Consider the following 23530-nt stretch of genomic DNA (forward strand, 5'->3'; position numbering starts at 1 on the left):
CGTTGATTTCCCGTTTGTCAGAAAGGCAAAATTTGTAAGGTGCAGCACTTATTTTTGTAACAATAACTTTTCAACTATGGGCGTAGGGTTAACATATTTGAATTGTCGAGTGAAGACCAGGGCTTTCCACGCTTCGGGAATATAAGCATTCCTTTGCCTAATCTTAAATGTCCCCTGCATTACCAGAACATCTTTGGTATACCCAGGAGTCTTGGATCAGTGAATATGCATTAAAAGACAACTTTCGCCTCGCATCTCCTGTTTCTATCAGGCGGCCTTTTCAGTATCTCGCCAGAACACTCAACTGAAGAAACCGCCGTCCAGTGTTTCCAGGTTTTCCACGGTGGTCTAGCTTCGATTGACTCATGATTTCAACTAGTGAATAAACTATGACGATTTCTTCATAGGAGGCTAGTGATTTCAACTCATCAACCTTGAATATGATTGGTTGTTGCTCACATTTATTCAATTGTTCGCTAAAGATTTATTATGCTTATATCTTTTGATATGGTTTCAAATCCTATAGTTATTTAGAATTTATCTGTTTAGTTGATACACCAGATCGGTTTCAATAAACTTTATTGACTGTTAGTCAATCTGAGTATCAAGCTTTTAGGAATTCTTCAGCCTTTCTTGTATCTCCATTGTTCAAGAACTCAACATTTTCCCAGTCGTACGTACGCCAGCAGTTATTCATATATATTGATATATGTCAAGATATGCTATGATGTCTAAGTTTGATTAGTGGTACGATCAAGGGTATGCTCTACTGATGATCCCCTTGTAGTGAATAAAACTTAAGTGGGAATAATCTAATGTATTTAGACACAAATTACAGACTATCTCACTAAATTCTGATAACCATACAACAAACAGTTATTTTGCAAAATAACCATCAATTAACCCAATCTTAACTGTTCCTTCTGTACATATAATTCTATGTTCTCTGATTCTATTGTTCATGCGTTTTCCTACCATTTACGCTTCATTTCAGTTCTTTCCTTATCGGTCTTCTGCCAAAATACATTCTATGTTTGATTCGCACCATATACTACTTATATGGATATAAGTAGACCACACTACACTCTTACTAAATTAAACACATGAGTATTGTCCCATAATAGGACGAAACAGCCGTCCAGTGCTCCCAGGTTTCCCATGATGGTCTAGCTTCAATTGACTCACGCTTTCAAAAATTGTATTTATTTTCTATTTCCATTAAATAGTTACCAACAATATCTTTCTTGATCAATCCATGACAGCAAGAATATTGGATTTAAAAATTCTTTAGTACTACACATACACATACACACACACATCAAATCTATGTACTTATGAAACTGTAAACCATGAAAACAAAACGACCACATTATCTGTGACATGTATCTATTAAGATACAAATTGATTTACTATAACTCAACTTGTATCCACCTTCTAAGGATTTTTAATTTAAGGTAACAGTTTACAAAAACTCTTTACTTCCTACCTACCATACTTATCTTACAATGAACATTAAGTTACAAGAAATAAATCGACTATCAAGTAAACACAGAGAACAGTTTGCTTTGAACTTGAAAAAAAAAACATTTTTTTTCTTTGAATGTTTCTCTCTCTTGAAGAAAGTGTACTAAACTAGGTACTCACTTAATCACTAGTTGTCGGGATAGTACTCACTTCATAATGTTTATTTAACAGTACACATATTTATTATGTAAGTGAATCATGTTAAATGTATGTGTGTATGCGTGTCTATGTATCTATGGTAGTCAGTAGTTGTAAGAATAATATTAGTAGATGATAAGATGAGAAGTAAGATCAAAATATGACAAAGAGAAGAGAGAGAATCAGTGGAATTATTCATTTCTATATTGTATGTCATAAACAATAGTTTGTAAAAGAGATACACGGAATCATGCCCAGGTTTAAAGACTGTTTTAGTGATTCAGAATGAAGAACATACATCTTTTTCATATGTTCTATATGTATATATGTAGCTCGTTAGTCTATCGGTTAAGTGCTCTGGCTCGAGTCTGGTAGTTCCTGGGTTCGAATCTCGCGAGTGCGGGATCGTGGATGCGCGCTGTTGAGGAGTCCCATAACAGGACGAAACGGTTGTCCATATGTATATGTATACAAATACATTTGGTTTATGACAATTAGTCTGGTGGAAAGAACATCTGGTATTACAGTCTTTTCTGAATTCACTTGAACTACTTATAAGTAGACTAGCTTGATTTGACAAAAGATTTTGGAAAACTGTGTATGTATTTCAGAGTTTAAAATCACTGATTTTAACTTAGTTATGAAGAAAAACCATTAAAAATTTAGAGCTACTGAACAGATATCGAGTTCAAGTATGGGACACTTTAACAGTACACATATACGATCACATCAGGGGTCAAACTGAGGAAGTTCAGGTATTATGGAGAGTGCTTAATCCCTAGACTACAGAGTTGACAACCAATGATTTACATTTCTAACTTAAATTGATTCACAATATTGTACAACAATCTCCTAATACCATTGGTGAGTAATTATTTTGAATTTAACATAGATTTACTCCTCTAGTTAGGGTTTCTCATTGCAACTCAGGGCATCACTTCTGGAAATCGATTACCGGTGAGTATATGTTTATTATTATTGCAGCAAGTTTGTGGAGATTGTTAACACATTAAAAACCTGTACATAATTTTAACAAATATGCTGAGGAGTCCCATAATAACACGAAACGGCCTTTCAGTGCTTTCAGGTTTTCCATGGTGGTCTATCTTCAATTGACTCATGATTTCAAATATGAATTGTTAATCAGAATCTCTCTTTTTATTTTTAATTGAAGTTATATACAGATTGGGCGAATCATTATTTGGAAAAAGCAAATTATTCAAATTTAATTAAAAATATACAGAAGGATTTATCCAATGGACTGTTGTTAGCTGATATTATACATGCAGTAGGTAAGTTACATATTGTGCATTGCTTATTTCTATAAGCATCCTTATCTTGCATTCATTTTGCTACCTTATGTATGCATATATGAAGGGTTGCATAGTGGCTAGTAGTGGAATAGACAACCGGCGCTTATTGATGTTAGTAACCAGGTGGCTGAATGTAGAAGCAGGGATTGGCAAAGCAAGGACAGCATTCTTACAGTTGAACAACATGTGGAACTCAAAACAACTTTCAACCAATATCAAAGTAACAATCTTCAATACGAACGTCAAGACAGTTCTACTGTACGGAGGATCTGAAACGTGGAGAACTACTACAACCATCATCAATAAGGTACGAGTATTTATGAACAATTGTCTACACAAGATATTCAATGTCCGTTGGTCGATTACCATCAGCAACAACCTACTGTGAGAGAGGAAAAACCAGGTTCTAGCTACGGATAAAATTAGGAAAATACGTTGGAAGTAGATGGGACATAAATTGAGGCAGGCTCCAACCTGGAAGGCCAAAGAACGCATTGCGTTGGGACTTAGGAGCAGACAAGAAAAGGGTGAATGTTAACTGGAAAGAACTGGAAAGGATTGCCCGACACGGGGTTGGATGGTGAGTGCTGGTTGGCAGCCTACGTTACTTCACGAGTAGCAACTGTCGTAAGTTTATATGCATGGATTGATAGATAGATAACTTTTATGGTGAGGGTTACTTTGCAGACTAAATACAAATGATGAACAATTGAATATGTTTTTTGTCATCCAATTTCGAAATTTCACTATGATCCCCATTTACGATACCTCAGAGGATTAAATTTACTAAAGCTAATGATTCTTAAAGATTGATACTGTCATATTTAATATTCTGTCTAACCATCATTCATCTGAATTGGTGTATTCGTGTACAGTTTGAAAAGTGCCTACTTTTATTTTCAGCTAATTGTCCTTTTAAATCATACGACCTGGATTTTTTTTATGAATTCAACGTTACTACTAATATTTAGTTAGTATGATGATGATAATAGAAAATAATTGTCATCGTAAAGCAGGAAGTGCGCACCCACGACCCCGCCTCGAGAGATTCGAACCCAGGACCTACCATTCTCACGTGCGAGCTCCTAACCTCTGAAACCACTGAGTCAGCATCTATCGACGTAAGTGTCTAACTTCAACCAATCCACGAAATTGAGCAACCCCTTATCATTAACTTCAGTGAGTTGATATCTCATAACAGACCTGGTTGAACTTCACGGCCGTCCAGTGATTCCATGTTTTCTATAGTGGTATAGCTTCAATCGACTCATGATTTGAACTATAAAATTACTAAAATCTGAACAAAAACCCTTTCTGATAGTAAAGCAGAAAGTCCACTAATGATAATGAAGTAATAAAGATTGATCTGCAACATTTCATGTAAGTTTGTAAATGATCAATTTAGATTCAAACCGATGATTTTTATGTATCCTAGTATATTTCTCTACTACTAATCATTATGACTGAACGGTCCAGATTTAACTCAACCAACTCATGAGACACTTACACACTTACATATATATGACTTCCTCTCGCTTTTAAACTTTCAATGATCTAAATAAACCTGTTATTCTTATGAGGATATAATAAAAAGCAATACCTAGGCAACTCGTATTGAGTTCGAGTCCCAGAGTGAACATCAACTCTTGGATGCAGGTACATTCAGCTGACGAGTCCAAAACGGGACAAAACACGCGTTCTGGATTTCACTTTTAGCTACCAACCATCTTTACTTATAATAATTGATACTAGATTTCATTCTCATCATAAATATCACTATAGATATGAATAAATTCAATTGAAGAGTCTTAAACAAGATCATATGTAAGTCTTCAGTATCACTGCTAGTCACAATCCATATATATCTTCTCCTATAACTATCATAATAACTCATTTGAATCTGTAATACGTTCATTTCGTTGACTTCAACCATCTTTCCCCCTTCTTTTCTCCTTTTTTTACACTTCTATCTAGCTAATATCAAAGTTCAACGTTTATGCCGAAATCCAAAAACATCTGCTCAATCAGTAAGTAATCATCTATCATTATTTGAATATGATCAATTATACCAATTGCTTATGATAACTTACATCATCAAGATGACTATTTTTGGGTTATTATTGTACCGTTAAAGAAGAATGTAACGCAATGCTTCGGTAATCTTTCACCTCAATAATTGCTATAATACATATCTCAACGGTGCATGAAATCAGAAGGTAAACAGAAGCTGCAACTACAGTTTATTATCAAATATCACAGGCCACAAAGCTATAAGCATATGAGTAGGTATCAGCGAGAAAAGCGAAAATAATGCACTTTGAAGATGGTGGGTAAGCCAACTTTGTTGCATGTTCGCACGTTGAGGTCATCATCTAGATGATAAATCCTAAAGAGAATGAAACACACTCTTTAAACTTCACTAGTAGTTACAATCCACCTGACTTCAAATCAAACACTTCACTGGAAAGACAGAGCAAAATAAACACTGTACTCATTACTGAAGATGATGATGACGTTTGAATCATATATACTTAAGAGTACTATATAAAGCTTTTGTCAATAAAGTATTATTCTGGATGAAAGCTGAATGTTACCATACACTTTGATATAGCTACTAAACGAAGAGTATTTCAGTGAGGAGATCGAATGAGAAATAGTGACAAAGAGATCAAACAGATAGATTGTATACAACAATCATATATTCAGAACAGAATCCCTTCAGTTAATCGATAAGAGATATATATTTTTTAAGGATCTAATCAACCAAGTTTAATACATCTTTAAGGGATTCACTATTATATCTCACAAATATCGACCGTATTTCTATTGTATCATTTCAGCTTCACAATGTATTGGCTTGCTTTCAAGTACTTCAGTTGCTTGGTATTGAAACAAATGGATTTACTGCTCAAGGTAAGACTATGAATAATAATAACCAACCTTGTATTGTTTGTTTGAATCTTCTCATTGATGCTTAGGACTGCAACTGGTCAGTCTCTAATTGGCATATGTGCATCCTGTGCGTATTGCCTCGATATAGCCTTAATTCATAAGCATTATAAGCAATGATGGATAGATGCTAGCAGTGGAATTCAGGACGCGCGTTTCATCCTATTTAGGATTCGTCAGCTGGATAACGCAATGGCGTTTGAAGCGAAAGGTACTGGGTTTGAGTCCCAAAGTGAACATCAACAAGTCTGAGATGCAGGTACATCCAGCTGACGAGTCCCAAATAGGATGAAAGGTGCGTCAAACTGGATTTCACTGCTAGCCACTATCTATCTTTGCGTACAATAATAATAATCACTATATTATATTATTATAATGTATTCACTTTTATGTTAATTAAGTATTCCTATGCGGTATTGTTTTAAGAGAAGTAGTCATTTGGTTTCCAGTGAATACTAGGTAGTTCAACTCGAAGGATGCATCAGTTCTTTCAAGATTTTAGATACATCTTATTCATGAGTATTAACTGTCAGAGAATCTAGATAAGTCATGATTTTGCTGTTGGCTACTTCAAACGAACTAATGTCTATCTGGATAGAAAGCAATTCATTATATACAAATATATTTTTTCATATTTCAATTTTTTTTACCAACCATTATATATACTACTGATAATATACAATTTAAATAGGAAAAATAATTAGGATTTGTTTGTAGAGTTTTTTAATAATTTTTATGTACAGTTGGAATCATGAGTCGATTGAAGCTAGACCACCATGAAAAATCTGGAAGCACTGGGTTCGAATATTGCGAGGCGATATCGTAAATGCGCACTGACACTTAGAAGTTCCACAATAGGTTGAAACGTCCTAAAATAAAAGAACGAGTATACAAATTTTCGTTGTATAGGTTACAAAGGCCCAATCAGACATCGGTCAAGCGATAAGCACACGTTATTTGTCAATATTTGGCTTCGTTTACAAAGGAACGAGACAAACACTATTTAAAGCAATTAGTCATTTTTATAAATTTCGATAGAGTAATGAGAAGACGTAGTTGATCTGATAAATGTAAAGTATTTGTACTATACATTTCAAACAATCTGATCATATATATACTTGTCAGGATATTTTATATGAAAATGATCATGGATGCGCAGTGCTGAAGACTTCCACAATAGAACGAAACGGCAGTACAGTGCTTCCAGGTTTTCCATGATGGTCTACCTTCAGTTGACTCATCATCTCAACCATATAAAATTACTAAAATCTTCACAAAACCCACTTCTGATAATAATCATATACACACCTAGTGACTGGCTACCTGGAGTTCTAGTGAGAAAAAGTAACTAGTGGAGTTCAACCAGGTCTGTTGGAAGATAGTAACTCACTGAAGACGTTGGTGAAATGGTAGCTCAACTTCGTGAAGTCAGACATTAACACCGTTGTGTACTGGCCGGCTCAGTGCTGTGACACAAGACTGGTAGGTCCTGGGTTCAAATCTCACGAGGTGGGATCGTGGATTCGCACTGCCACCGAGCAGTCCCACAATAAAACGAAACGGCCGTCCAGTGCTTACAGGTTTTTCATGGTAATCGAGCATCAATTGAATCATGATTTCAACTACATAGAAAAAATAATTATTTATTAAAATTCTCTTTTGCTTCCTCTCTATTCCTCCCTTTTTATACATTCTAGATATTGTTGATAGTAAACTAAAGTATATACTTGGTCTATTTTTCAATTTATCTAAATTTAAACAACAAACAAGACAATTAAAACAATCACAAGTATATCCAACTTCATCTACTTCATCATTCTTCTCAACATCAACTGAAGTGGCCTATACATCTTCAATGATTCAATTACAAAAAAATCATATACCTAATGAACCGGATATACACTACTATCATCATGATCATCCACAAGATTCATTAATAGTGAAAGAAAATCATTTACATTGTCAACATCAATCAATACCACCTAGACCACCATCACGTACTACTACTACTACTACGAATACTACTAACAATCTTAATAGTAGTTTATCAAAACAATCTAAATATCAATCTGTAAATAAACAAGAAAATATCTTAACAGGACAATTAAAAAGCCCAATTAAAACGAATAATAATGAAGTATCCAATCCATGTTATAGTAGTCCTTTAATATTGAACAAGAATATCACTAATCAACATATTCATGGAATTAATGCATCATTAAATTTTACTAAACCAAAGTGAGTAAAACTTGTTTTTCCCTCCATTTTTGTTTCCTTCTAAAAAAAAATTGACAATTGAACATTGATGAATTAAAACAACATTGATCATTTGAAATGATCTGGATCTCTTATTGGTTTAAATGTTTGCATGATATAGATATAAATAGATATTATGGTGAGATAATAATTGATGGACGACCTTTGAATGACTCTAAACTGATCTTCAGAGTGTTTATCTACTAAATAGGACTGAATGAAGGTTATAAACCAGTGTGAGGAATTGGAATTATGATTTACAGTTAGTGATTAAGATTACGAATTAGATTCAATGTTTTCATCACGAAGTGACATCAGCTATAATTCACTTGGTATTATTGGTTTGAATCTTTGCATTGATGTGTAAGACTGCAATTGATCAATCTCTTATTGGCATATGTACATACTGAGAGGATTTAAACCAATAATATTTAGTGAATTTAAACTTCACCCCCATTGCACAAGCAAGTGGCTATCAGGAATCAGTAGCTGAGTGGATAACGCGAAAGGTACTGGGTTGGAGTCCCAGAGTGAACATCAACTCTGAGATGCAGGTAGATCCGGTTGGCGAGTCCCAAATAGGACGAAACGTACGTCCTGGATTCCACTGCTAGCCACTATCCATCTTTGCTTATGAGCTATAATGCCTAAATTGTATTCATCCAAATGAGTGAATGGAGTTCGCGCCAAAATCCAAGACGTATTATCTTAAATCTGATTGGTTAGACCATAAATTATAGTCTCTCCGAGATTATTATATTCTAAAGTATTCAGTACAACTTTGAATTCTAGTGAATGAGTTTATATTTTGATGACCAATAATGAATAGATTGAAGATTAGATCGTAGATGAAATGAACCAGATGTCTAGTACTTCCTGTTTTTCAGCAGTATTCCAGCTGCATTTTAATCTGCGACAAGACATAGTCATTACAACTTCAAAAATACATTGATTTTTATACGGTAGATATTAACGAAATATGAGGTGAATAGACATAAACAAATATGATTCGTTAGTATACGAGGTTTATGGAAATTCTTGAGTTTTATCGTTTATATCAAGAACAGATCTTAGTTAGACAACTACTGAAAACTAAGAAGTACTAAATAGTTCTTTTGTTCTAATGTCAGACTTTTCAGCAATTGCATCCATGACTTCACTGTGGATCAAACTGAGAACCTTCTAATTCTAATATATTTCTAAAGATGTATGAGTAGTATATTACAATCTAATTTCCTTACTAAACTTATCTACATGATCAGAAGGGGGTTTTGTGGAGATTTTAGTAATTTTATAAATATGAGATCACGAGTCGACTGAAGATAGACAACCATGGAAAACATGGAAGCACTAGACGACCGTTCCACACTGCTAAGGAGTCCCACAATACGACGAAACGGCCTTAAAACAGTGTTTCCACATTTTCCATGATCGTCTAGCATCAATCGACTCATGATCTCAACTATATGTACATAACTTCCTTATCAAAATTAGTTATTATTTAAGCTCTTATAGGAATAATCTCTTAATTGGTACTTTGCTTTCTCATTTATGGTTAATTGTTTTCCATTGAGTATAATTGTTAAACAGAAAAAATTTCAGGTCAAACGTGGATATTAAGTAGGAATTGTTTATATGGAGAATTGATGCCCTAACAATCTCATACACATAAGAGTATAAAATAAAGAAACAAAGCTCTTGTGTTTTTACTTAATACCCTTTTTTACATTGAATGTCTATTGTTATAATAGAATTTCTTTAGCTGACATATTGGTTTAGTAAACACTACTTATTAGATTGTAAGTAATATAACTGCATGAAATAAATAAATAGATATCAAAGATAAACTGTTTCAGTTTCAGTTTGGAAAAGACAGGAGGTTTGATAGCCTGTGTTAGTCCTGACGATGATAGTCTCTTAGCTGATCCAAATTTTCTTTTGAAAGAGTCGACGGATGGAGCCTCAACCACTTGCTGAGGTAGTGAATTTCACTCATTGATGATTCGATGGGAAAGTCAATAGTCAGCTGACAAGTAATTTGTTCTGGGTTTGTAAACTTTCTTGGAGTATCCTCGCAAATTTTCTGTTTTGAGAGACAAGGAAAATGAGGGCATATCAGGTGTAAATTTATCACTAAGCAATTTGAAATCTGTAATCAAGTCGCCTCTGGTTATTCGATATGACAGAGGGAATAGGTTTAACTTGGTCAGTCTGTCATCATACGAAAGCTTCTCTATTCCAGGAATCAGTTTATTTGCTGTTTTCTGAACCCTTTCCAAAAGCTCACTGTCTTTTTACGACACACGAACACTGTATTCAAAGTCAAAAACGTTTTAGCGTCGATATGACTAAAAACCCTACGTATTGACCGCAAAGTTCTGAAACCTTTAGCGGCTATTGCACGGCAGTGTGCAGTAGTCTTTAAATCTTGTCTAATGATGACTCCTAAGTTATTGTGTTTCTGGACAATAGGTAGTTCATTGTTATTCATCGTGTATGTATCTGTACCTTAATGACCGATATATATCACAATACACTTGGAAGTATTTTTTATCGACAACTGCCAGGTTCGGGACCATTCAGATAATTTCTCCAGATCATTTTGGAGTTCTAAGCTATCACCCTTACTTTGTATCGCTTTCCATATTCATATCCTGGCAAAATGATTATCATTTCTACAGTTTATAGCTCACTGATCTCATTTCCAACAAATATCTGTTTAATTTGAACAAGTATTTCAAAAAAGGTGACAGATAAGATTTGAAATGCGATATCCAACTGATGAGTCTCGAATAGGACGAAACGCGAGTCAAATTGAATTTCACTGCTAGCCACTATCCATCTTTACTTATAATGCTTGTGATTTAAGGCAATATCGAGAAAATCCGTACAGGATGTATATGTGATCAATTCTAGTCCTTAACATCAATGGAAACATTCAATATAAACCAATACAAAAGTGAAATAAAATGTGACATCATTTGGAAATACTTGTATCATGAATAGGCTTTCATGAATAAAATTGATTCATCTATGAGGTAGATAACAAAACAGAATAAAGGTTGACAGAAATTTCCTGTTGTTTCCTTTGAAAACCTACTTTGTTTGGTATTCGATTTCAGGAAAGAAAGTTCTTTTTGTTCTCGTTTTTGAGAGTATCTTACTAATTTAATTAGAAATGGATTGGATTAACCTATTGTGGATAGTTTTGACTAAAAGTTGACCATTCATGTTTGTCATATGGCCATACTGTGAGGATTGTTTCAATATAGTCATTATGAATAGATGGAATGTGGTTAGTATTAGAGTCTACGATTAATGTATTGTCTTATATAGGGATTTGTCAACTGAATGTACCTGCATCCCAGAGTTGATGTTTACTCTAGGACTCAAACATAGTACCGTTTGCTTCAAACGTCATCACGCTATCTACTTAGCTACTGAGTCTGGATATCCACTAACTTGTGTGACAGGTATAACATTTAAGTCAATTTGAAATGGATTGGATTATCCTGTTGTTGGTATCTTACTAACTGGCTATAAATAGGCTCTGTTTACAAGAAGGTTATAAACGGATATGATATAGAGAAAATTTTGAAGAACAATGAACAGGAGCATAGTATGTCAGTTATTCAATCATAGGTAACATAGAATACTATTGATATATGCATCAGTGTATGCACCTGTGCCATTATGATAGACTCTGAATCATATCACACAAAATTTCCAACCACTGGTTACAATAATCCCATTGACCTCAACCGGGTAGTCTACAACTACCTATATTGGTCGTTCCACAAGCCAATGACTTTACCACCTTGACTCCTGATATCTGACATTTTCCCCCATTTACAAATTTAAGCAAAACGAAAACGATGAGATTCTATTTACGTGATCGATCATCTTATCAGCTGATTGCGACCTAGAAACAATAGTAGTAATGAAGGTAAGACAATACTATACAGATTACCTTAAGTGACCAATCAAAATCAAGCTAACCGATAGGTGAATTTAAACTCCTGTTGGGGATAGCTTGCTACTAAAATTCATAATTTTTATTATATTTCTTATTTAGAAAGGATTGGATGATGATTTATTGGTGGAATGAACTGTTTAGGTCAGTATGTTTGGGTTATGAATGTTAAGATAAGGAGTACTAGGGTTAGGCGTTAGGATCCAAGAATTTTATCATTATCAGAAGGGGGGTTTTGTGGAGATTTTAGTAATTATATATATATAGGGAGAGAGAGAGATCGCGAAATCAGGTCTGTTGAGAGATATCAACTCGCTTAAGACATCGGTGATTGGTTTCTCAATTCCGTGGATTGGTTGAAGTTAGACATTTCCACGGTTGAACACAGGCCGGCTCAATGGTCTATCGGTTAAGTGCTCTGGCGAGAGGATAGCAGGTCCTGGGTTCGAATCTCATGAGGCGAGATCGTGGATGCGCACTGCCACTGAGCAGTCCCGCAATAGGACGAAACGGCCGTCCAGTGCTTTAAGGTTCTCCATGGTGGTCTAGCTTCAACTGACTCATGACCTCAACTATATAAGATTTTACCATTGACTTAGAATGTATTGGTTATACAGCTAAGAATTAGGGCTTGTCCTGATTAGAAAACTATAATATCTAGCATGAATTATCTATATTGAGTTCCTGTAGGCATTAGATCAATTGGCATTAGCATCAATTGAATCCCTCATATCAACAGATAGATTTAAATCACTATAAAATTAATAGTTATAATTATTTAAAACTAATCTACGTGTTTGCCTACTCCTTTATAGTCCTAATTGGATTCTATCGATCAAGTTTCATTATGGTTACTAGTTATAGTGATGCAACACCACATGGATCACGATGATATGTTAAGTGGTTGAAAATTATCGATAAAAACCCTCTTTAGACCTATATTTCCTGCTAATTAGTACTCATCAACAAGGTCTACCTTTAATCTCGAGGGAACTAGTGCTTTCTGAATAGGTTTTAGCCCCATATTAATCAGCTTCAAAGTCTAGGATGTTATCATTAAAATATTCAGGCTCCAACAGATATCCTATGGTAACTAATGACATTTTTGTCTCGAAATCTTATTCACACTCTCTGTAGTGAACAAAAACTCGGGTGCGCGAAACCAATTTATTATTTTATACGAAATTACGCATAGCTCTCATAGAATATGAAAATCATACATCTAATAATATCCTTGTAAACCTTTCTTCAGTTGTTCTTTACATTCTTCAAGATTCTTCGAATTTAGTCGTTAAGCCAATCGTTCTCTGTTTCCATTTCTATTCTTTTCAATTCAATTTCACTAACTACTGCTGCCATATACTACTTATATCTGTCAGCATAAGTGGCATGTACCACAACTTTACTGATGAGTACCAAATAACAGGAAACCTAGGTTAAGGGTCTCCTATCAACTAATTCCAATCATCTAACGGTATATAGATTGTTATTCCACTGTATTCTCTGCTATTTTGTTTTTCTTTCCTCCTGATTTTGACAGATTAGATTTTTTCACTTATTCGTTTCTATGGTCATTCATAGATAATATCGTTCTATTCATTCTCGGAACTTTTATTCCTTTCAATGAGAAATTTATATTCTCTGTTAAAGAATCTAGTCTATTCGTTAATAGTTGAATGGATTCCTCTTTATTCTATACGTCATATTGTTCTTTATCCCATACAATACAATATACAGACACACCTATACATACAAACAAACACTAATATATATACTACTTACTTTCATTTTAGTAATATAGGATAGAAATGCTTTTCTATTACCCTTCAACTTAAGACGAACATTATATTATAAAGGTTATGCATTTCTTACATAAATGTGAAGACATTCAACGAAATGATTATTCAGTTAAATAAGTTGTAATTAGGTGAAAAGTCTATTTTATCCGTTTATATATAAGAAGGTTATAGTTTAATTTGTTGGATTGTTGAATAATTATTGGATCTTATAGAGTTATTGTAAGTAAAGATGGATAGTGGCTAGCAGTGGAATCCAAATTGACGCGCGTTTCGTCTTATTTGGGACTCGTCAGCTGGATGTGCCTGCATCTCAGACTTGTTGATGTTCACTCTGGGATCCGAACCCAGTACCTTTCGCTTCAAACGTCATCGTGTTATGCTTATGAAATAAGGCTATATCGAAGCAATACGGACAGTATGCACATATGTCGATAAGAGACTAACCAGTTGCAATCTTAAACATCAATGGGAAGATTCAAACAAGTAATACTAAGCGAATTTATTCTAGAGTTACTGCCGGTCCCAAGCCTGGGTAAAGGAGGGGGGTTGGGCATGGGGTTAGCGACCCAATCCCGTAGAAAGCTAACTTGCTAAAAAACGCTAACAAATAATTTCTTTGTCGAACTTATATAAACTATAATTTGGTTATTAATTAATTGAAATCAGTTTTAGTTTACATAATGAACTGATCACAATTAGATAACTAATGAAAAATAGGGAGCATAGGTTAATCATTATAGGATTAATCACTGATGGTTCTACAACGGATTTGTTATGTCCTCTACTTGATTACTGCAGAATACGATATACAACTAATGGCACTCGAATGTGTAGAACCTCACAGTCACAAATTAGAAAACGAAAGAAGTAGGGCTAAGAGATTATTGGATAAGAATCGAAAATGTACAGAAAAACATTGGTACTTATAGTTATTAGTATTGGCTATAAAATCATTATAATTCAGACAATCTTCAAGGAGGTAAGCTATGATATTGTTCAATTGTAGAATGCTACGCTGATATTCTAGAGGGCCTTATCAGGTTCTCATTGGATGGAATCTCTTTGGCTCCTTTAGAGCCTCTGGAGTCTTCGAAGCCGTCTGAACACCACCATGAAATAAAATTTTCTTCTGCAGTCCACTTGTAACTTGACAACTGGTTTGATGCGGCAGTATGTCTTTCTTGATGTCCTCAGACTTCGGACTTTCATCCTATTGTTCCATGATATGTCCTTGGAAGTTCTTATCGTTAGAGTATCTTTGACTATCTCCAGTGGAAAACTCACTTGCCTGTCTACCTTGTTCATCGTTCTTCTTTCTCTTAGGATGTGGTTGCTGTGTCTGATCAACATGGGACACGTAGGTGATGAAGCTTCAGTAGATAGGTCTCATAATGACTAACTAGTCTCAATAATTATCGTAGTATGTGATAATCAATCGGTCTATACATAACTTTCACTGCATGGGTATTCTCTGGATCTGTTCGTCTTCCATCCTTATCTATTATAAAGTCCAAAATATCAGAGTTCAGACAGCTACTTATTTTTGAAACGGGTATAAGTTTTCATTTCAATTTTAAATGGATTGAATTATCCTATAGGTGATATTTTTGACTGAAATTCATTTAGTCTTGGTCGTCATTCCACTAGTTATATCAACTGGTGTCATAATGGCTATTACGAGACAATTCATAAAGGATGCCATACATGCCAACCCAAGATCAATCAAATTTCTGTCAAAAATCTCAGTAACGCGATATTCCAAACCATTTCAAATTAAATTGACAACGTTATTAGTTTTATTTATTGAGCATAATTAGTATATTTCACTTCTAATGCTTAAAAAATCTATATAATTGTAAGAGGAGGGGAAGTCACGGAGATTGTAGATTGTACATACTTTAAATCAAAGTGGTTTAAACGTTGAGTATTTGTCCATGAGAGCGAAAGTCCTGGATTCGATCCCTGGTGGAGTCATCTGTTCATTGCTGAGGAGTCTCATATAAAGACAGAACGAATTTTCAATATTTCCTGATTACCAATGGTGTTCTAGCTAAGATTAGTTCATGATTTTAACTGAAAGTCTATGTAAGTTCCCAGCTCTTCCTGTCGATTACCTCTAGAAACAAAAAGTTGACATTTTTATGGTCTTTAATAATACAGCAAAGTTTACAGAAATAAAACCTGTCACAGAAAAAACAAACACATACACACATACATACATACATTTAAGATGACACTTCAATTCACAATAAACAGCGGGTGACTATATATGTATATATTAGCCTAACGATAACACCATAGACACAGTCTATTAAGGATAGTAAAAGTGAGAAGAGGTAAAAATTTTGATCTCAATAGTATTAATGCTTGAAACAAAAGAAACTAATCACCACAATATAAAAATAATAATAATAAGTAGAATCCACTTGGTGTTGTTTGCTTGTATCTACCCATTATTGTTAAGGTCTACAATTGATCAGTCTCTCTTATTGGCATTTGTGTATCCTGTACAGATTGTCTCGATATTAACTTAAGTCACAAGCTTTTTAAGCAATGATGGAAAGTGGCTAGTAGTGGAATTCGCGTTTCGTCTTGTTTCGGACTCGTCAACTGGAAGTACCTCCATCTCAGAGTTGATGTTCATTCCGAGACTCGAGCTTATTACCGTTCGCTCTAAACAGCATCGCGTTATCCACTTAGATATTGAGTCTTGATAATTACCTGCTTGTGCATTCAGATACATGGATGAATAGATAGATAGATAGATAGATAGATGGTGTGGATAGATAGATAGATAGATAGATAGATAGATAGATAGTGAATATTCAAACTTACTTGTCAATGTAAACAAATCAGGAAATATAATACCATTTTGATTAATAAACAAATCTTCGATTGACAGTTCACTTATTCCATACCTTAACAAGTAATGAAGTCAAGCATATCTTCGTTGAAAACTTAAAAAAGAAAAAGAAGAAAGGTAGATGCCAAATATAGTTGCTTCCAAAATTGATTAACTTGTTTACTATTTCTCTATACAGCTAATACATGGAAATGATTAAGTGTAAAGGATAATAAAGTATATAATTGTGGGTTAGTATTATTGTCAATTTTGAAACAGTAAAAATATATGGTGTCAGTCTTGAGTGCTGTTAGAGGTATGAGGACAGTTATGACTTCCCGGTTGCCCACACCGTGGAAGGGTTCTTCTAGAGGTACCTGAAAAAGAAATTGGGTTAGAAGTGGTCTTAATGACCTGGGAGTGTGACCGCAGTGCCAAAGGGACAACTGATTGAGGTCAGTCACACACGACCTTTTTGTGGGTAGTTTTTGTGTTAGCTCCGTTATTTAAAAGACCGTACCGCCGGAGACGAATATCCATGGGATAAAGCGTGGTGTGCATTTTTAGGGTCGACCTTTTCTAACCCTACCCTTCCTTGTGGGAAGGCAGCATCGCTGTTATGCTGGTTGTCTGAAGGAAATACCTTACTGATGTCCCACCTCTGTACAGTCAGTAGTACGACTTCGCCTTCGGACCTTGGGTTTTCTGTTTTTAGTCTTACCGCTCTTCAACCGATCTGTCTGGCATGGTAGGACCTTGGGGGAACGATTGTTTCAGCGAGTATAGTTCGATTGATTCATCACGATAGACAAGCCCGACCACTACGTCAAGGTAGCAGCAACGGTGGGGTAAAAAAAATATCTGATGTCCCCATACTTAAATCCTTGGAGCTCAACCATAGAAAGTTGACCTTTTTTCTTCAGAAGAGAAATACGAGTGATACACTGAACCAACTAGATATAGATCAAAGGATATGCTTCTGTTATTGACCAAGATCTGACAATCCAGTGCTTCCAGGTTTTCCATGATGGTCTAGCTTCAATCGACTCATGATTTCAACTATATATAAAAACTACTACAAATCCCCACAAACAACATCCTTATCATGTGCTCACTAGTGACTGGCTTCATGAGGTATTTCCTGAAATTCCAGTGAGAAGCAGTAACCAGTAGAGTTCAATCAGGTCTGTTTGGAGATATCAACTCGCTGAAGACATTTGTGAATTTGTTGCTCAACTTCGTGGATTGGTTGAAGCTATACATTAACACCGTTGGATGCTGGTGGGCTCAGTGGTCTAGAGGTTAGGCGTTCGCGCACGAGACCGATAGGTCGTGGTTTGGAATCTCGCGAGGCGAGATCGTGGATGCGCACTGCTCAGCAGTCCACAACAGGACGAAATGGGCGTCCAGTACTTCCAGGTTTTCCATGATGGTCTAGCTTCAATTGATTCATGATCTCAACTATATAAAATTACTATAATATCCACAAAAACTCCCTTCTGATGAAAAAACACAGTAAAGATTAAATTCATTCAGTATTGTTTGTTTGAATCTTCCCATTGATGTTTAGGACTGCAACTGGTCAGTCTCTTATTGGCATATGTGCATACTGTGCTTATTCCCTCGATATAGCCTTAAATTACAAGCATTGTAAGCAAAGATGAATAGTAGCTAACAGTGGAATCCAGTTTGACAAGCGTTTCGTCCTATTTGAGGCTGGTCAGCTGGATGTACCTGCATCTCAGACATGTTGATGTTCACTCTGGGACTCGAACCCGGTACCTTTCACTTCAAACGCCATCGTGTTATCCATTCGGCCACTAAGTCCTGATTTCTTTATTCTACTTATTCATTTCTTATAATATTTATTAGCTTCCTTTAAATATGACTTGTAACTTCAAATTGAATTGTACACTGATTTATATTTAATCACATAACTATGTTCAATATTTATCTCCTATTTAAATAAATGAATAATGAGTCATACTCCTTGTTTATATCTATCAAATATGACCTTAATTTCAAGGTTACCGATCAATATACTAAATAAATATATGGACATATTACAAATGTTTATTGATTATTAGTCAACATTATAGAATGTAACATCAAATTGACAATTGGGTATTTTAATTATTTATATTCATTATGAATAAGAAACTTTTGTTGTTGAATATTTAAAACAAAAAAATAATAAGCAGAGATGGATAGAGGGTAGCAGTGGAATCCAGTTTGACGCGCGTTTCGTCCTATTTGGGGCTGGTCAGCTGGATGTACCTGTATCTCAGAGTTGATGGTTACTCATTGGCCGAGTGGATAACGCGATGGCGTTTCAAGCGAATGGTACTAGGTTCGAGTCCCAGAGTGAACATCAACAAGTCTGAGATGCAGGTACATCCAGCTGATGAGTCCCAAATAGGACGAAACGTGTGTCCTGGATTCCACTGCTAGCCACTATCCATCTCTGCTCACAATGCTTGTGAAATAGGGCTATATCGAGACAATACGCACAGTATGGACATATGGCAATTAGAGACAGACCAGTTGCGATCCTAACACATCGATGAGAAGATTCAAACAAACAATACTAAATGAAAATAATAATAATATTTGGATTAAATTAAACAAAACTTAAGATTTCGGTGGGCAATTTTCTTAATGAAGTTCACTTGGTGTCGTTTATTTGTATCTTCCTATTGTTGTTTAGGACTATAATTGATCAGTCTGTCTTATTGGCATATGTGTATCCTGTAAGGATGGCCTCGATATAACCTTAAGTCACAAGTATTGTGAGCGAAGATGGATAGTAGCGGGTAGCGGAATCCAGTTTGACGCGTGTTTCGTCCTATTCTGGACCCGTTAGTTCGATGTTCCGGGACTCGAACTTAGTACCGTTCGCTTCAAATCCATCGCGTTATATATATATATATATATATATATATATATATGCTTTTGCATAATGATTCAACTAATGAGGTAGATTTAATAACTTTAATAACGAACAAGAAAGTATTATGGAAGTATTTAGGTTGGTGAACTCTAGATTATCATTACCAGTGTTCTTTTGATAGTCTTCATGATTCACCTAACCCTTGACATTATTAAAGTATGCTTTACTGACAAATGTCAGTGATCCTTAAAATGACCCATGAAAAGTGGAAAAACATTTTTTTAGATCTGTCAGGATGAAATTGATATAAATTAATAATGCATTGCATGGAAACCTGAAAATGGATTACGTTAAACGTAGACGTTTGGGTTTGAAGTTAGGGTTAGAATTGATGTTTAAGGTCAGGAGTCAGTGGTAGAAGGGGATAGGTTATCCAATAACCGTATTGATAAACAATCATGAAAATTACCATGAAAAATCAATAAATTATTTTTAAATATCATATATATCTTAGTCTTATCGGCCTTTCAACACTTTTTTCATGTTAAACTATCCACTTTTCCATTATCATCTTAGGATTTCCATAGTTTTTAAGTCACGAATTGATCTGAGACAGATCACTATCGAACACCAGGAAGCATTGGACAGTTGTTTTCGTGAGACTATAATATATGGACGACCTTTAAGTGACGCCAAACTGACCTTGAGTGTGTCCACCCAATAACTAGGACTGAATGAGGGCTATAAACCAGTGTGAGGAATTAGGATTATGATTTACAGTTGATGGTTTTCGTCACGAACTGACATCAGCTAAAATGCCAAAACTCTAGTTAGTGAAATGAATGAGTGAATTTTGCGCCAAAATCCGAGACCTATTATCTTATACCTCGTTGGTTCGTCCATAAGTTATAGTCTCCCTTGTTTTTGTTTTAGTATATAACTTTTCATGAGTGTGTACTCACGATCCAAACACTGAAAATCGAACCCAGTACCTTCAGTCTTGTGCACAAAAACTAGGAATTTGTTCAATATCTTCCCCACCCCAAAAAACATTGATCTCACAAGTTCTTTCACTTATCAGTCATAGTAACCACGTTTTGATTATCCAGAACTTATTTTTCGGGAAATTACGAGCTATCCATCATCGCATTCCGAATTTCACATGAAAATCTGACATCCGCTATTTTAAACTTGATAGTACGTCAAAAAGTATACTGTTATCTGGAAAATGATACCGTCGCTCAAAACTGGCGTTCTATATGATCAAGTTTAACATTTAGAGTAAATACTTTCAGAAAAATCTAATTATTTGAATAATAATGAAGTCCCGAAATGCAATAATAACAATCGTTATAAATGTCTTCTTACTTTCTATGGACTATCAGGACTCAGTAGCTAAGTGATTAACATGATGGTATTTGAATCGAACAGTAATAGGTTTAGGTATCAGAGTGAACATCAACTCTGAGATGCAGACATATTCATCTAACAAATCTTAAATAGTACGAAACTCGTGTCATGATATCTACCTCAGTACAATAGAAGATGGTCCCACATTTCTGCGGATTGGTTGAAGTTAGACATTAACATCGTTGGATACCGGCCGACTCAATGGTCTATCGGTTAAGTGCTCTGGCGCGAGACTGGTGGGTCCTGGGTTCGAATCTCACATGGCGAGATCGTGGATACGCACTACCACTGAGGAGTCTCACAATAGGATGAAACGACCTCCACGAAACCCCCCCCCTTCTGATAAAAATTTTTTTTTCATTTTTGACTTTAATAAACTTGAAAACAAAATCTATTTTTTTTATGACAGTTTTTTTCTTTATTCAGAGTAGATTAAATATATTTTTACAAGTCTACAATAATAACGTTAACAACACATTTGAACCAATCAAAATCATGATAATTTATTAACCAATCAGTGATTAGATATTATCCTATTGATCATAATACTCGGTGATTAAATTTTTTTTTAGTCTGGCACGCCCACTAGTTACCACCTAGATATAAATAGATACATATACCTTTATCGCCTCATTACAATGATTCTAGTTCAAGAGTTTTTCATTAAGGATAATTAAATAATCTTAACAATCTAATTATGATTACTTTTTAAAAGGGATTTATTGAATTAATTCTATTTCAGTGTTACATCATTACGTTTTCCTTCATCTATTAAAATTAATACAACTTATAATAGTACATTACCATCTTCAACAAGTTCCATTTGTAATGCCAAACCATTATCACCACAACATCAATTGAACAGTCGTCAATTTATTCCACGAGCTAATCATCTAGGTGATATCAAAGGTAAAACTCAAAAATTCAATCAATCTTATAAAAAATCTTATGATTATCAAAATATTAGTTCTTGTACAGTGAATAGTGACACTAGTAATCCATGTAATAGTAATAGTTCGTCTTCGACCCGAAGTAATAAACTACAGCAGAAAACACTTACTACTCCGATATCATCGTCATCATCATTATCATCGACAAGAATAACAACAACAACAACAGCAACTTCGATAACAACAGTGACAGCAACCTCACCTACTACCCCTACTGTACCAACAACATTAATCTGGAATAATAAACAACAATACAGACAACTGAATACATCTAGTGATGTTGTATATGATTCAACAACTACAACCACCACCACAACAACAGATGAACTACTATCACAACAACAGAACAAATTATCTGAGCATAAAAGTGCTCCAGTCGGTATTAGTACTAATCATTTGAATAAATTAAATATATGCAATCAATTTAAAGCATCGAGTTTTGAAAGATCAGGATTAAAATCTGTATCTGGTAAGTATTGAAAGTTGTTCATATGCCTTTGTTTTGTTTTTTGTTGTTCTATATATATTAGCATGTGTTAAATGAAATCGCTTACTTTGTGATTCATTTCCTTTATGTGTACATAATTCATTAAGAAAGATAATCATGAGGGTGTTTTTTGTAGAGAATTTTAGTAATTTTTTATATATAGTTGAAATCATGAGTCAATTGAAGCTAGACCAACATGGAAAACCTGGGAGCATTGGAAAGCCGTTTTGTCCTATTGTGGGACTCCTCAGCAGTTGGGAGACATCAACACACTGAAGACATTGGTGAAATGTTTGCTCGATTTCGTGGATCGGTTGGAGTTAGATATTAACACCGTTGGATACCGGTCGGCTCAGTGATCTAAAGGTTAAGCGCTCGTGTGTGAGACTGATAGGTCCTGATAGGTGTAATATCACGAGGCGGGATCTTGGATGCGCACTGAAGAGGAGTCCCATAATAGGACGAAACGGCCGTCCAGTACTTCCAGGTTTTCTATGATGGTCTAGCTTCAATTGACTCATGATTTCAACTTAGAACTAAACTACTATTTACAACTATTTAGATAACAATTGTTTTATTAATGAATTACAGTATAAATGATCTTATATACGTTTTCAATAAACAATTCATCTCCCTCAAATCCCAACCCCCCCCTCCGCAAAAAAACTGAAAAATTTCATATCAATAATGATTGTTGCTGTTGTTAAACATTTGGGAAAATTGTTTAGCATGAGAATGATATGAATAAAATTTGGATTAATTATTATGTAATCACTATGTGTACACACTCACACACATACATGCATACAGTCACATACATAGATACATAGATCAACTAGTGAATGATAAGTAGTTGATGTATTGGAAAGACTTTTACAATACACTTAGTTAAATAAGAAGTAGCTCAATAAAGTATATACATATAATTTCATTAGTTCTTATTGAAAAGATAATTAGATTGGATTCTCAAACTGTTTTCTTAAATATCCCTCCCCCCTT

General features: G+C 34.8%; 1 protein-coding gene across 1 annotated transcript; it reads left to right on the forward strand.

The window, feature by feature from the left end:
* Positions 1 to 3021: 3021 nt before the first annotated feature.
* Positions 3022 to 22588, forward strand: Smp_164640 (hypothetical protein; the record flags this gene model as incomplete). The annotated part of the gene is made up of 7 exons (XM_018797794.1): positions 3022 to 3040; positions 4950 to 5002; positions 5816 to 5888; positions 7622 to 8162; positions 21837 to 22126; positions 22367 to 22513; positions 22575 to 22588. 7 exons carry the CDS (start codon positions 3022 to 3024, stop codon positions 22586 to 22588), a joined length of 1137 nt encoding a protein of 378 aa, XP_018652801.1.
* Between the last annotated feature and the right edge of the window lie 942 nt (positions 22589 to 23530).

This window comes from Schistosoma mansoni, chromosome 5 (genome assembly GCF_000237925.1).
Source record: "Schistosoma mansoni strain Puerto Rico chromosome 5, complete genome".
NCBI lineage: Eukaryota > Metazoa > Platyhelminthes > Trematoda > Strigeidida > Schistosomatidae > Schistosoma > Schistosoma mansoni.